This window comes from Syzygium oleosum, unplaced genomic scaffold, assembly GCF_021117445.2.
Source record: "Syzygium oleosum isolate NSW1041296 unplaced genomic scaffold, Sole_v2.1 Sole_v2.01, whole genome shotgun sequence".
In the NCBI taxonomy this organism is placed as follows: domain Eukaryota; kingdom Viridiplantae; phylum Streptophyta; class Magnoliopsida; order Myrtales; family Myrtaceae; genus Syzygium; species Syzygium oleosum.
Genome location: NW_026607485.1, coordinates 8,787,073 through 8,802,546, shown reverse-complemented (window position 1 = coordinate 8,802,546; position 15,474 = coordinate 8,787,073). Strand labels below are relative to the sequence as shown.

The window sequence follows — 15,474 nt, the reverse complement described above, 5'->3', positions numbered from 1 at the left end:
TTTCCATGGAGAAATGAAAGGAATGCTCCCATTTTACCTTATTGTCCATGGATCCCGAAGTGACCGCTAGCGTTAAAGGACGATATCTCTCGCTCTCTTTAATCGTCGATCCTATCCCCTTCCATTTCGCTTCCACAAATGCATTGATTTGGAATATCCAAATGTGACATTTTTGGTTTCCATTTCGGCAAAAGACACGGCTGAAAATGGATAGGGTCGGACGAGAGATCAGAGTTAGGCCGAGTTTTGCATCGGGCTTGCTTAAAATTCGATGTACGAAAATTTAGGATGGGTCGCATGTTGGGGTAGCTCACGATTAGCGATCTCGCCTAGGATGATATTCGATGCGACCATGAAAGATTTAAGCAAATTTCTCTCTAGTATCTAAATGTAGTGCATAATATGAATGCAAAATTATGCGATATTGATATTTTTGGTTACGGGTCAAATTCGATTCCTAAACTTTTATACAATGAATGACAAGAATAAAAAATAAAATTTAGGTGTCAACAATACAAAATGTTGTTTCTTTGAAGGTTTGATATATGAAATAATCATAAAAGAAGTACATCAAGGTCACATACCTAAGGAAATAATGCATTTAATTGAATAGGAAGATAGTAAGGGACGCTAATGCATTCGTGACTCATTTAGGAAAAAAGAAATTTTATGTTATATAACATGATATCATATGAGTATAAATTTTGAAACGGATAGGATGAGATAATGATAACAATATAATTATTAAATATCTATTTTTGAATAATTTTTATATCCAATGTAGCATCATATAAAAAAGGGACCGAAAAAAAATTTGAAAGTTTAAAGTAAAAATGCATAGACAAAGACAGATCGCTATAATGGCGACACTTAGGGTGCGTTTGATTTGCGGAAAATGAATGATTTTGAAAACATTTTCCTAATAATGGTCGCTCGTATCACTTACAAAAATGAATTAGCGAAAAATATTTTCATTGCCCACTAAAAATATTTAGACATAAATTGTTGTCGATAATAAGAAAAGAGACAAAAGAGAGAGGGGGTAATGAAAGAGAGAAGAAATCTGAAAAATGGGCCCCCTTGGACACGTGGCGATCGGTGAATGATTTATCTTAAAGTGACGTGGCAAATCAGTTGTACGCAATATTTTCTTATAATGGAGGGGAGGAGAAATCTGAAAAATGGGCCTCGTTTGGACACGTGGCGATTAGCGAATGGTTTATCTTAAATGTGACGTGATAAATCAGTTGTACGCAACATGTTTTGCACAACGTGCGTTGATCCAGAAGATTGTCTCTAATGAAGTAGATTAACCAATTATAACACTCTTGGAGTCATAACGCGTCAACATGGCCACCAAATTTGTTTAACATGGTATTGCAGTCACTCATAGCGGCAATTCGAAGGTTCAAACACGTAAAAAGTAAGAGAAAATCGATAGGCCCGCTCGTTCCTAAATTGGATATAATCCAAGTTCTCCCCCATAGCACTAGCCTTAGGGTTTTCGCCCCAAATTCCCACTAATGCCCGCCTAATAAACACGCTAATGAGTGATTAATCCATGCTCTCCTAAATCACACCATTAAAGAATCATTATCCGTAATGAGATGCTTTCGTAAAAGTCGACCGACTTTTTTTGTCTCGACGTTAGTGTATCAAATGTAATTTCGACCGCTTCTTCTTGGAGATCGTGACAGATCAATACACCGAAGCCTTGCATCCGTTGACAAAAGGATCACCCTAAGATGATCATCTCATGGCAACGTGTTCAGCTATAGCGGTAACCTCTGAATCTAGAGCCGCTTGGTCTCTTCCACACATGCCGATCATTGATCCAATCTCATGCGAGATTATATGTTCTCTGTACAGAGAAAGACAAGCTCCTGCGAAAACAGGAAGAGGGCCCTCCTCGACGAACAAAAGGAGCTCTTTGTGCAGGCCGTCACCTTCTCCTGAGGAGAGGTTTGGTTTCAAACCCGGGTCAAACAGGAGAAGTGCCTTGGATGATCCACATCTTAGGGTCAGGCACTGATGAGTACATTAAACTATCCCTCGAATTTCCTTTGCTGCCACATTCTCTTTCTTTGCTCTTCTCACTCCCACCCCCTTCTCGTCGTCTTCTTCGCCAGACCGACAACGCAAAGCAAGAGCAGTGACGTCAAGAGCGACCGAGATGCCGCCGCGTTGTTACCCAACATGCTCAAGAGCCCGCAACTGCGCTGGGCTTTCATACGTAAAGTATACGCTATCATCTCGGCGCAGCTCCTCCTCACGGCCAGCGTTGCCTCCACCGTCTTCCTTGTGAAGCCCGTGTCGCACTTCGTGGCCAAGACCTACCTGGGGCTCGCCGTCTACATCGCCCTCCTCGTCCTATCTTTCATACGTAAAAAACACATCTTCGCATCACCGCATAATGCGTTCGTGTGTTTGTCCGTTCGTTCATTTTCTACTGCTGTTTCGATTTTTCAGTGGATGTTTGTCGGTGAAGTTTCATCCTTCTTCTTTGTGATCACTCTTCAGTAATATTTCCGTTGTGCGCGTACCGAAAGAGATCCGGTGAACTTCGTACTCCTGGGGCTGTTCACGGTCACGAATGCATTCAGTTTGGGTCTCTCCTGCGCTTTTACGAAAGGTACCTCCACTTTTTTCGGCCTAATTCAAAAAAAAACCCCAAACTTTACACTTTGTCCCAATTATACCCTGAACTTTTTTTTGTCTCAAGAAAAACCTCAAACTTTTCTTCGAGTCCCAAATCTACACTACCGTTATAACTCCGTCCAATTAACGTTAGAAAAAAAAAAAAAAAAACAGAACCAGCAGCTGCGGCGTGGCCAAGCCTTCGCCGGTGGCCGCCGCCACAGCCGCCGGGAAGGAGCGGCGGCCCTCGCCTGGGCCTTCTCGAAGGCCGGCGACCCTCGCCGGCCCGGGCGAGTCGCCGGCGAGGGCTGCAGCCCCGATCCGGGGCGAGGGTCGCGCCCTCCCCGAGATCGGGGCTGCGGGCCCTCGACGGCGACTCGCCCGGGGCCGGCGAGGGTCGCCGGCCTTGGGAAGGCCGCCCTCCCCGGATCGGGGCTGCGGGCCCTCGCCGGCGACTCGCTCGGGGCTGGCGAGGGTCGCCGGCCTTCGGGAAGGCCCAGGCGAGGGCCGCCGCTCCTTCCCGGCGGCTGTGGCGGCGGCCACCGGCGAAGGCTTGGCCACGCCGCAGCTGCTGGTTCTGTTTTTTTTTTTTTTTTTTTCTGACGTTAATTGGACGGAGTTATAACGGTAGGGTAGATTTGGGACTCGGAGAAAAGTTTGAGGTTTTTCTTGAGACAAAAAAAAGTTCAGGGTATAATTGGGACAAAGTGTAAAGTTTGGGGTTTTTTTTGGAATTAGGCCCACTTTTTTCATCCGATTATCTTGATTTTTTTCCCGGGAATATTGGGTTCGACCAGTGAGGTCGTGGAACTTGCGGCAAGAATACCATGTCGTTCCGACAACGCTAATGATGACATGCCGAGGAAAAAAATACCATCTAAGCCATGTCATTTTGCGTTCCTGACGTTGCATTCCATGTTTGTTTGTTGTTTTGGGAGAGTTCATCTTTTGGCTTTTTTCTGAAAACTAAACCAGAATTACAGTAAATTTCCTGGCAAGTTTGTCTTCAATTGTTTTATGCTTTCTTTAATTTGTGTCATTACTCTTCCCCGGTGATGGCAAATGTGTAGAAACACAGTCCCCTTTTTTGTTTCGGGACTCTCTTTTCTCTTACCATTCGTAACTTCCTATGCATAGGATACAATGCGTGGCTTGTCTGATAGCTTTGGGATCTTTATATAAATGAGAAAGGAGTATGGATCAGATCTCATGTGGCAGCTAATGCCGTTGGACTTATCAATTCGTTTCTGCATTTTTGAAGTCCAACCGTGGCACTGAACAAGTTCTTGTTAGTGTAGTCATGAAGTGTTGGTCTTACTACTCTGAAAGAGGACCAGTTTTGTGTGGTTATCTCGGCCGATACGTTTGGTGACCTTGAGCTCACAGAATAATTCAATTCGATGAGGGTTTTTACTATGCTCGGAGAGTTGGCACGTGCTTTGCCAATGTAAATTTTCTTAATTGAAAAATGATAATATGTTGACTTACATCAAAAGCGTTTTGATGTTTGGTCAACTGTTCTTAATGAATATTCTGTAATTAGATTGTCTAACTCATGATGCCCTCAGTGGGGATGGAAAGAGAATTAATTACTGTAAACTGTGAAGATGACCGGTTCGTGCAACACAAATGTCGACAGACCACTTGACGTTAAAATGGTTGGATTAGCTGGTAAATATTGTTGGTAGGTAATGATCAAGTTCCAAATGGAACATTGAAATATACCTTTATGTATGTGTATATTGGTGTGAACCGCATTTCCATAACCAGTTTGTGGACATGCAAGTTCTCTGCTTAAGTTCTATCATATATTTTAACAGCTCATTAAGCCCTACGGATCAATTACTAGTTACTTCTTTTGTGTCTATGTCTAATCTTGAGTCCCATTTCTTCAACAGAAAGATCATTTTGGAGGCGGCAATTTTGATGAGTTTCGTCGTTGTCGAGCTTACTTCGTACACGTTCTGGGCTGTAAAAGAAGGCCATGATTTCAGTTTTCTTGGACCCTTTTTGTTCGCTTCCCTCCTGGTGATAATTCTTTTCGCTGTAATTCAGGTACTTAAGAAACATCCTTCATTCCTTTCCATACCTCCTTTTCTGGTTGCTCTCTGTCCTATTCTGCTAAAATTCTCACGTTGTGGACTATGTTTGATGAACAGATCTTCTTTCCTCTGGGGAAGTTATCCACGATGATATTTGGCTGCTTGGGATCGATCATATTTGCCGCTTTCATCGTATACGACACCAATATCTTGATCAAGCACTTCAGCTACGACGAGTACATATGGGCTGCACTTTCAATTTATCTTGATATCATCAACCTCTTCCTTAACCTTCTCGATATTTTCGAAGCGGCTGATAGCTAGAAAAACCGTTCGGCATGCCCTTACCCTTGATTTGTGTGAATGGTGATTTTGTCTTGTTTGAATAAACTGACAAGAGCTATGGTTTTCGAATCATGATATGGGCACGAATAAAGTTTTGCAAGCAGCTTTGATCTGTGATTGTGTAATGTAAGATATGTGAATGATCCAGAATGAACTAGATTGAGGTGGTATATATGCCTCTCGCACTTTACATGTGAACTCTTAGCTTCTTCATTAATCCATCGTACGCATGTTATTAGCGGTCGCTCGGTAGGCATTGACTGTCGAGCAAATAAACCAGACATACTCAAATTAACAAGAACCTATCTATCACTGTTGTTAAATATGTCTTGAATTTTATGTTCTCGGTCCGGTTTAACATCCGACCCGACATATTTTTGTGCGACCCGAAAATTGAGATTTAGTTCGCGACGTGGAGAGTTGGGCCGATAGGCCCAACTCATAGCAAGCGAACAAATGTCTCAGGGGGTTCGGGGGCTATGCCCCCGAGGAAATTTTTTGGGAGCACTATTTATACTGCGGCTAGGTTTTCTCATTGATATAGAGAGAATTTTGTTTCCGGAGAGTTTTGTGAGCCGTGAGCTTTTGTCGTTGTTTTCGACTTCTGAAAACTGTACTCTCTTTGATTATAGTGGAATTTTGTCTTGCCTCGCCCGTGGACGTAGATCACGTTGTGATCGAACCACGTAAATCCCTGTGTTCTGTGTTTGTTCTTCCGCATCTGTTTACAACAACTTTGTATATCAAGTTTCTATATCAGTCTTTGTTCAGTTAAAAGACATCATTAGAATCCCCAAAATTAAGCGAAGAGCCCTTAGAGTTCTCAACAATCAGCCGCTGTGGAAACTCTGTGCTTGCTTGGAAATCATAATTCTGAGGCACAACATGTAATAACATTATGATTTTTCTTGCCACTAAAGCTTAACTTGTTATGGGAGGCATCTGTTTGGCCCCCTTGCAATCGTCGGACGATGCTTCCAGCATGATAATCTCCTTCTAGATATCTGCTTGTTTGATTACTCCGAAAGAACGAACAAGAAAAATAACATATAGTGAGGATTTGACTTGGTCAGTTAGTCATATAGTTGCATGCTCGCACTTCGGTGAATAAGGATCATCGTGGATCTCAAAAAATTAGGTTATTAATATCAAAATACATGGGATAAGTATTTCTTACCATCTCAAATAAGTCTTGATATTTAATGACGGTACATTAATATCTTATTGTATTTATGCTTAGAACTTTTGCAGTTGGTTATATATAGATGCGAGCACGCGTCTGTTGTTCACTAAAAGCTACGTCATATATGGTGCCAATGACTTGATCAAGCGCTTCGGCTATGATGAGTACATATGGGGTTCGGTTTGATTGTATCTTCATATTATGAACACCTCCTCTTTCGGCGTCTCAATTGTTTACCGGACGACGGCCAAAACAACCTCTCAGCATGTTTGTGAATGATGAATTGGGTCTTAGTTGAAGAAACTGACAAGGGCTGAAGCTTTTGAATGGTGATAGGGACATGAATATAGTTTTGTAAGCAACTGTGATCTGTGATTTTGTATGAACAGGTCTGAGGTAATATCTATGCCATTGACACTTTACATGTGACCTCCTAGCTTCTCCATTAATTTTCGAAAGCTTGTTATCATTGGTCGCTTGGCAGCCATCGAGACCATTGCTATAACACCAAGCAACACATTATTTAGGGTGGATGTATTTGAATGAAAGCATTTTCCGCAAATTAGTTTTCTGAACTTTCACATATTTGGTTCGCTAAAAATGATCAGTCAACAGAAAACCATTTACGGACCAAAAATCTCAGTAAAATCAATTACTCCTCTTTTCGTTGCGTGTTTGATATGTTTTCGCATCCAAGAATCAACCAAAAACTAATGCATGGTCATATACTTTAGCAATTGAAAGCGCGATAATTCATATTTAATAGCATAGTCTCGAGCTGGAGTATCAACAAGAGGGCCCTAATTCATCTGAAGCTCAAGCATTCCCAGAAGAATAGCCCAAAGGACCAGCCACAACGATTTCCCTCGTAGAAGCGAATGAGCTGCAAGAAGATAACAAAAACAAGTTGATTTAATCACCATATGTTATGGGCATTAATTGATTTCTCTATATAGGCAGGGACATAATTGAAAAGGGACCAAACTGCAACCCTAGCTGGTGACATGAACTTACTTACCTTTGCTCACATCAATGTCTCCCGAATCCGGTGGTGAAGATTCATTTGCAAAAGGAATCCCTCGGTTTAAGCAATCCATTCCAAACGAACCTTCAAAATCAAAGGAAGAACGAAAACAAAACGTCTCAAAAAAATATTGTCGCTACATATGATGTTCCTTTACTAACCTGATCGATTGAGCCCTATGCCCTCTCGTTCCGGTGACCTAAATCCCGTAAGCGCGCGTTTTGACTAATGGAACATTTTACTGCAGAAAAAAACATGGAATTCGAGGGTCTTACATTCTTTAAAACAAGGCAAGGCCGAGACGTTGAGCAGATTGCTATAACCCTCTTCACAGGCGCAAGTGTATGAATATTGTGATGTTTGCTTGCACGACCCACCTCCGCAATCGACCCACATGCAGGCTGTGGAAACCTCAAAGCAACATGGGGAATAAGAACATCATTAACATATGATCATATATCAGAATCAAATTGAAGGATTGGGAGATTGAGATTATTTCCTTGCCTCGCTATAAGAAATGTACAAGTCTAGCTTAATAAGTAGAATGTAAAGAGTTGACAGAGAGTGAAGTCGATTACGATTAAGTATTGAAGGATGTCTGGCTCCACTTGCTTTCTCTTGAGCTGGAGAGGAAGCTCTTTTGCAAGAGGAATCGATCGTACCTGCGAGCGCACGAAATGAATCAAGGAATTATAAGCATCAAGTCTTTTTGTGTGATTGTCTAGGCTAGAGAGAGGTCGGGACGGCGATTTATTTTCGAAAATCATCCTAAATCCATGTAAAACTTAGAGATGTATCGTTGGTTAAGGTCGAAACCCAAGCATGACTCGTTCGATTATCACGACTTGAGTAGAACCTTAATCCATTAACAATTTATACATTCATGCATACATTCATATATCCATACATCTATATATGCATGTGTGTAATGCATGCCTGCATACACACACATGCATACATACATACCCACACACACATAGATGTGCACACATGCATGCATGTATGCATACATAATCCATATGCATGACCATACATACATGCATGTAAATGTGTACATTGCGTACGACCATACATCCATATGCATATATGCATACATATACATGCATGCACGCATACATACATACAACATACACACATATGACTACGGATATAACTATACATACATATGTACGCATGCATATGCATACATACATACTTGTTAAATGCAATTATTTGACCAGTACATGAAAGTACAACACAAGGTTCCTATTTAGTGCTCGATTTTTTAAATTTTATTGATACAAAATGAAAAAAAATGAAGTATAAACTCTTATGTGCGTAACAAAAATGTCTCCAGATGCACGATCTCATGCATGATCTTGCCTTGAAAATCGCAGGAGTTGGGTGCAAGATGGTCAATCTCAATGAAGGTAGCATTGGTGGAGGAATTCAATATGCATCATTTGCTTCACAATCCTCCTCGATACAGGAAGTAACCTCTTCAATTGAAACGACCAATATACGAATATTTGTGTTTGAAAAGGTGGAGGATATTTGAACAAGACTATTCTCCAAATGAATACTGTGGGGTTTTCTCCAAGTGTAGGCATTTTCGAATGTTAGTGTTAAGCTATGCAGATTTTTGTATCTTTCTTTCCTTGGAGAGTACTCCATTGAAGCACTAAGATGTCTTGATGTCTCTAAGAATATATCCATCAAGAGTTTGTCGAATTTGATCACGGATTTGATGAACTTGCTAACCATTAAAATCTATGGATGTGAGAAGCTTACCACACTTCCAAGAGATTTGAGGAAATTCATCAACCGTAGACACCTGTTGATTGATTAGTATGACTCATTGAGCCACATGCCATGCTGGTTGATCTACTTGTCTTCATTTCAGACTTTATCCCAATTCATCGGGAGAAGAACAGCAAAAGTGCCAAAAGTTGTGTACGGAGCTCACTTTGGTGCCAAAAGTGTCAAACGGATAACTTAAGTGCCAAAAGTTTACGCCGGCGATCACTTAAGTGCCAAATCGGAGAAAAAACGATCACTTAAGTGCCAACGGCGAGAAATTCTGACCAAATTTAATACGTGGCTTTTATATTTAAATTTTAATGACATGTGGCATTTCCACGTGTATAATTCAATTTTTTAAATATTTTTTTTCTGATTTTTTTCTTTTTTCTTTTCTTTCTTCTTCTACCATGGCCGGTGGCCGGAGGCCAGCCACCGGCCAGGGCCGGCCTCGCCGGGCGTTACCTTCCACCGGGCGAGGCCCGGCGAGGCAGTCGTGGCCTCGGCGAGGGCCGACCTCGCCGGATCTGGCGAGGTGAGCCCTCGCCAAGGCCACGGCGGCCTCGCCGAGGCGTCGCCTTCCTTCGGGCGAGGCCGCCGTGGCCTCGGCAAGGGCCGGCCTCGCCGGATCCGGCGAGGCAAGCCCTCGCCAAGGCCACGGCGGCCTCACCGAGGCGTCGCCTTCCTCCGGGCGAGGCCCGGCGAGGCCACCGTGGCCTCGGCGAGGCCGGCCTCGCCGGATCTGGCGAGGCGAGCCCACGCCAAGGCCACGGCGGCCTCGGCGAGGCGTTGCCTTCCTCCGGGCGAGGCCGGCGAGGCCACGGAGGCCTCGCCGGCCCTCGCCCGGAGGAAGGCGACGCCCAGCGAGGCCGGCCATCGGAAATAAGAAGAAAGAAAAGGAAAAAAAAAGAAAAGAAATGCCACATCAGCCTTCGGCGAGCTACATCAGCCTCCGGCGAGCCACATCAGCTTGAGAAATTAATAAAAAAATGCCACGTCAGATTTCCGGCAATGTGGCACTTAAGTGATCGTTTTTCACAATTTTTGGCACTTAAGTGATCCGTTTGAAACTTTTGACACCAAAGTGAGCTCCGTACACAACTTTTGGCACTTCTGCTGTTCTTCCCCCCAATTCATCAAACAAAAGATGGACCATGTAGCACCTGATGGCATGAGGAGAGTGGATGAACTGGATGGGTTAAATAGATTGACCGGATCCTTTACCCTTACAAAGTTATAGTTCCTTCAACTATCCCTAAACAAATATCACTTGAGAGAAAAACATATCCGTTCTTGAAATTGAATTGGTTGAGGGAGCAAGATGATAAAAACAAAACTGATGAATTGATCTTGTGGGAGAACCTCAGACCACATCCAAATTTGGCCTGTTTGAACATATTCGCTTGTATGGGTAGGAGTCCACCAAGCTAGCTTTCTTCCATCAGGAATCTTGTTGTCCTCATACTCCATGCATGCAAAGGATAGAGATACATGCTACCATGAGTGAACTCCCTTCCCATAATGTTGACTCTCGAAGGCTTGCATTTGATGTAATTCTTTCAAGAGATAAGTGATAGGGAATAATCTAACACTGCTCGCCCATTCTTCCCATTTTTGGAGAGACTGTTCCTCTTTGGCCTTGGGAACCTTAAAGGATGGTGGGGAAGAAGGTAACGGGTGGGAGCAGATTAGAATCATCGACCAGTATGCATGAATGCACTTTAATATGTATGTATGTGTGTGTACGTACGTACGTACTTACGTATGTATGCATGCATGCATGCATGCATGCATGTATGTATGTATGTATGCAGCATGCATGCATGCCTTTATCCTGATATGTTCTCACTAGTTGCTTTCTTCCCCATCATCCTTTAAAAGATTCCTATGGCCAAAGAGGAACAATCTCTCTAGAAGTGGGAAGAAGGGGCGTACAATATTAGAGCACCCGTCATTAATCTTTTAAATGGACTCCAATACATGCAAGCCCTCAAGAGTCAACGTTCTTAGGGAAGGGAGTTCACTCAAGGGTGGCAAGTACTTCCATCCTTTACATTCGTAGAGTTTGAGAACATCAAAATTCCTAATATATAATAGCTAGCTTAGCAAACTCCTATCATTATGAGTGAACATATTCAACAAGGCTAGATTTGAGTGTGGTATGAGATTCTCCCACAAGATCAATATATTGCTCTCACTTGTCTATCTTGCTGCTCCCTCGACTACTTCAACTTCAAGGAATTGAGACGTTTTTCCCTCATGCGATTTTTGTTCAGTGTCAATTGAATGAACTCCAACTTTCCACGAGTAATAGACCCAACCAATCTGTATAACCCACCTTGTTCATTTACTCTCCCCGCACCACTAGGTCCTTTATGGTCCATCTTGTGTATGGTGAATGAGATAAGATTTGAAGCAAAGACGAGTGGTTCAATTCAAGCGGCATGTGGTTCAACGAGTCCCACCCATCAATTAAAAGATGTCTAAGATTGACCGATTTCCTCAAATCTCTTGAAAATATGATGAGCTTCTCACACCTAGAGAGTTTAAAGATCAACAAGTTCACCAAATCTAGGATTGAATCAGGCAAACTCTTGGATTGGTTTTTGAAAGCATCCAAAAATCTTAAATGCTTCAATCAACTATTGAAGGAAGGACGAGCTTGCCTGGCAATGCTCGCCAGCACTGGGCAAGGCTGCCATGCCCAAATTGGGGCGCTGCAAGTAAGGTCATAGCGAGGTTGGCCTCGCTTGGGCCGGCGAGGCCATTGTGAGGCTTGGCTGGCCCATTGGCCGACGAGCTCCAGCGATCCTCACCGTCCACACCAAATAAATAAATAAATAAAAATTCAGAATTTTTTTTAAAAAAATAAAATTATTGTCCACATTAGTGCTGACCATGCTATGTAGCATGGTTAGCATCCACATCACCCATTGGTAAATTCTCAAAAGATTCCGGACTAAATTAGTCAAATTGAAAAGTTTAGAACTGAATTGGCATCCGTACAATAGGTTTATGATTTTTTTGGTAATTTTCCCTGTGTTTGTCGAATGTTACCTTCGTTGGTTTTCATGAATTAACACTGAAAGTCGACTACTAGAAGTTAAAGTCTCGAGAAGAACTTGGTTCTACATTCAAATTAGAAAGTTGAATAATAATAATAATAATAATAACAACAATAACAATAATAATAACAATAATAATGATAAATAGTAATAACAATAATGGTAATGATAAATGGGAAGCGTTTCTCTCTTGGTTTTGAGATCGAAACAACCTCTTCAGAATATCAGGATGCAATTGATTATTATTTTCGAATGCTTGATCGAAATTGCTAACCAGGTAATTTTGGGTGTGTAAATTCCACACACTTCAGTATACAATTTTCAAAATTAATCTTGATAGCGAATTAACGAAAGCAAATCGTGTAGTGACTGATGAAATCCCACCAAACATCATATAACGAAATGACTCTTCTGTACACACATAAAGCTGTCACTAGCTTTCCTAATTGAGGCTGGCGTTTTCATTTTTACTGGAATAATTACTCCGATTGCATTTAATGGAGTTGATGAATTACAAGACACTACATGCGCAAATTGCTAATTCTTACCACAGTTATAAACGTAACATAAACATGACATAAAACAAACATATACTTAGAATTTCGAAAGCGAAATTTAGGGTTCGTTGGTACGGCAGATCAGGCAACGCTCTTCTCTAGTGATTATTGTAATGCCATCATATGGACACACCGCTGGGGCTAAAGTTAGCTAGAGCATCGAAGGGTTTTCAAATTTCAAACTTACATTTCCAAACTGAATTATATTAACAATACATTTCAACAACCACACTGTTGAAGGTCGTGTAGCCTGCAAATCCCTAAACAGGCGGAGAACACGTGCTATTAAGCTAAAGCATGAGCTACAAATTCAGGCTATATTGTTCACTTCAGCTACCTAACTCAAGACACTGACGGGCTTGAACCTTTTATGTCCAGTTTCATTTCAATTTCTTGCAATTACTATTATGTCAAACGGTCAATGTACTATAGTGAAACTTTTGAACCTTGCTGATTAATTTCCTTAGGACATTAAAAATCAAGAGTTATCTATAAACATAGGATCAAGAGTTGGAAATTTCAAATTCATTTTTTTAATGATAAATATTACTTTTTATACAGATTAAAGATTGGAGGATCTACCTTACCAAAAAAAAAAAAGATTGGAGGATCTAGTTAAAAGCTTTTTTGAAACTGGCAGCTAGGCTACCTAGAAAAAAGCACATGAAGTTGGGGGGACTACAATTTACTAAAACTGGGTTTGACCAAGAGAAAGAAAATAACATATGGGTATCATTAATAACTTGGTCATGTTGTGTAAACCTAACCCAATTGCATCGAGAACAGATTAAGCAAAGAGTTAATGGCAAATGAACAGGTGAATATTGTCAATCTCATGCATTCCCAACTTCAATCAATGGAGCTAGTTCCAATGGACATAGGAGGATTCGAAACCTAATAACCACTCGTTCAGAAATGTTCTTCTTTATTTCATTTTTACTTTTTTTTTAAAGGAGTTGGTTTATTACGATTACTATGGCTGAGAGCAAATCCCATCGAAGTAGGTTCACTTCGATTTTACCAGCAAAAAGCATTACATCCTATCAAACAAAGGCATTGCTTTTCTATCCTCCATCATCCTAAAAATCACCTCTTTTTGCCACCCAAATCAGAAGAAATACTACAAGGCCTAATCAACCTAACGGTTGCGAAGAAAAAACTAGAGAGAGAACCTGAACTTACAGTTTGGAAGCGTACAAGGAAGGAACTTTAGAGGCTCCGTGCCACGACGAGGGGATTTTCTCCAACCAGGATCGCACTCGCATTCGTACAAGAAGATGGCGGAGTCATTCACTAAAGGCTTGCATTTCCCTCTCCCGCATGCCACTTCTTTGCACACGTCGTCTGAAAACAAGAAGCCCACAACGCAAAATGGATATGCATTTAGCAAAAAGAAAATATACAGCAAGAAAATAAAGGACAAAGGAAGACACCCATCAGCACAGAATCTGAAAACGAACAGAAAAACACAACATATCTAACGAATACCATGTAAAGGAGTGAGAAAAGGAGTTAGGGGAGACAAAAGGTCATTACATCCTATCAAACAAAGGCATTGCTTTTCTATCCTCCATCATCCTAAAAATCACCTCTTTTTGCCACCCAAATCAGAAGAAATACTACAAGGCCTAATCAACCTAACGGTTGCGAAGAAAAAACCAGAGAGAGAACCTGAACTTACAGTTTGGAAGCGTACAAGGAAGGAACTTTAGAGGCTCCGTGCCACGAGGAGGGGATTTTCTCCAACCAGGATCGCACTCGCATTCGTACAAGAAGATGGCGGAGTCATTCACTAAAGGCTTGCATTTCCCTCTCCCGCATGCCACTTCTTTGCACACGTCGTCTGAAAACAAGAAGCCCACAACGCAAAATGGATATGCATTTAGCAAAAAGAAAATATACAGCAAGAAAATAAAGGACAAAGGAAGACACCCATCAGCACAGAATCTGAAAACGAACAGAAAAACACAACATATCTAACGAATACCTTGTAAAGGAGGGAGAAAAGGAGTTAGGGGAGACAAAAGGTCGCTCGTTGTGGGGGTCACGAGAACAAAGAGTATGGCGAGGACGCGACAGAGGATGGCGAGCGAAGTGGCCATGCCTTGGAGGAGGAGGAGGACAGGAGGAGAGACACAGAGATTTCTGATATTTGAGTTTGATTTTGTCAAGTGAAAGGTGTCTTAGGAGTATAGGGTCGGTTGGGACTCAGGGACCCCAAATGTCAATTTAGCTCACCTACGATGCTTGCACAGTATTAATTGCTGGTCAGGACAGTTCAGAGTTGAGGTAGAGCAGAGATCCTCTACTGCAAAATCTCATTGAATTGTGGTGTTGATCTCAATATCATCCCCACTCGAGTTCAATAGCATTGGCGAATAGCTTTCTCCAAGGTTTTTGAAGAAAAGTAGGAAGAAGAAGAAAAAAAAAATAGAAGAGGAAGAAAGAAAGAAAAACTTTTTATACTAAAGGAAAATGACATAAATGGTTACTGAATTTTGATTTAATGTGTAATATTGTTCCCGAACTTTTATTTTGTTTAACGTGATCCCTTAATTTTAACTTAATATGCAATATTATTAATGTACTTTTAATTTGTTTAATGTGGTCCATAAACTTTTGATACATATTCAATTTAATCGTTAGATTTTATGAAAATGTTTGATATTGTTCTTGGACTTGAATTAATGGAAAGATAGTATTAGATATTTTCATATAAACCCCATTGAATAAATTAAAAATTTAGGGATGACATTGTATATTGGGCTAAAGTTTGAAAATTACGTTGAACAAATTAAAAGTTCAAGAACAACATTGCTTATTAGGTCAAAGTTCAAAAATC

General features: G+C 41.3%; 1 protein-coding gene and 1 pseudogene across 1 annotated transcript; one reads left to right on the top strand and one right to left on the bottom strand.

Moving 5' to 3' along the window:
- Positions 1-2,196: 2,196 nt before the first annotated feature.
- On the top strand, positions 2,197-5,127 carry LOC115666867 (protein LIFEGUARD 4-like; annotated as a pseudogene).
- Positions 5,128-6,829: 1,702 nt separating this feature from the next.
- On the bottom strand, positions 6,830-14,824 carry LOC115666868 (uncharacterized). The gene is made up of 6 exons (XM_056319068.1): positions 14,620-14,824; positions 13,815-13,976; positions 7,810-7,893; positions 7,507-7,632; positions 7,226-7,315; positions 6,830-7,090 (listed from the first exon to the last, which is right to left on the bottom strand). Exons 1-6 carry the CDS (start codon positions 14,732-14,734, stop codon positions 7,008-7,010), a joined length of 660 nt encoding a protein of 219 aa, XP_056175043.1. The 5' UTR covers positions 14,735-14,824; the 3' UTR covers positions 6,830-7,007.
- Positions 14,825-15,474: the final 650 nt, after the last annotated feature.

Bases quoted from the DNA above. Each gene is read 5' to 3' on its own strand.
- LOC115666868 (XM_056319068.1), bottom strand. From the start codon at position 14,734: ATGGCCACTTCGCTCGCCATCCTCTGTCGCGTCCTCGCCATACTCTTT. The intron at 13,977-14,619 runs GTATTCGTTAGA...TCTTGTTTTCAG, and splicing joins TTTTCTCCCTCCTTTACAAG to ACGACGTGTGCAAAGAAGTG. The intron at 7,091-7,225 runs GTAAGTAAGTTC...ATCTTCTTGCAG, and splicing joins AGACATTGATGTGAGCAAAG to CTCATTCGCTTCTACGAGGG.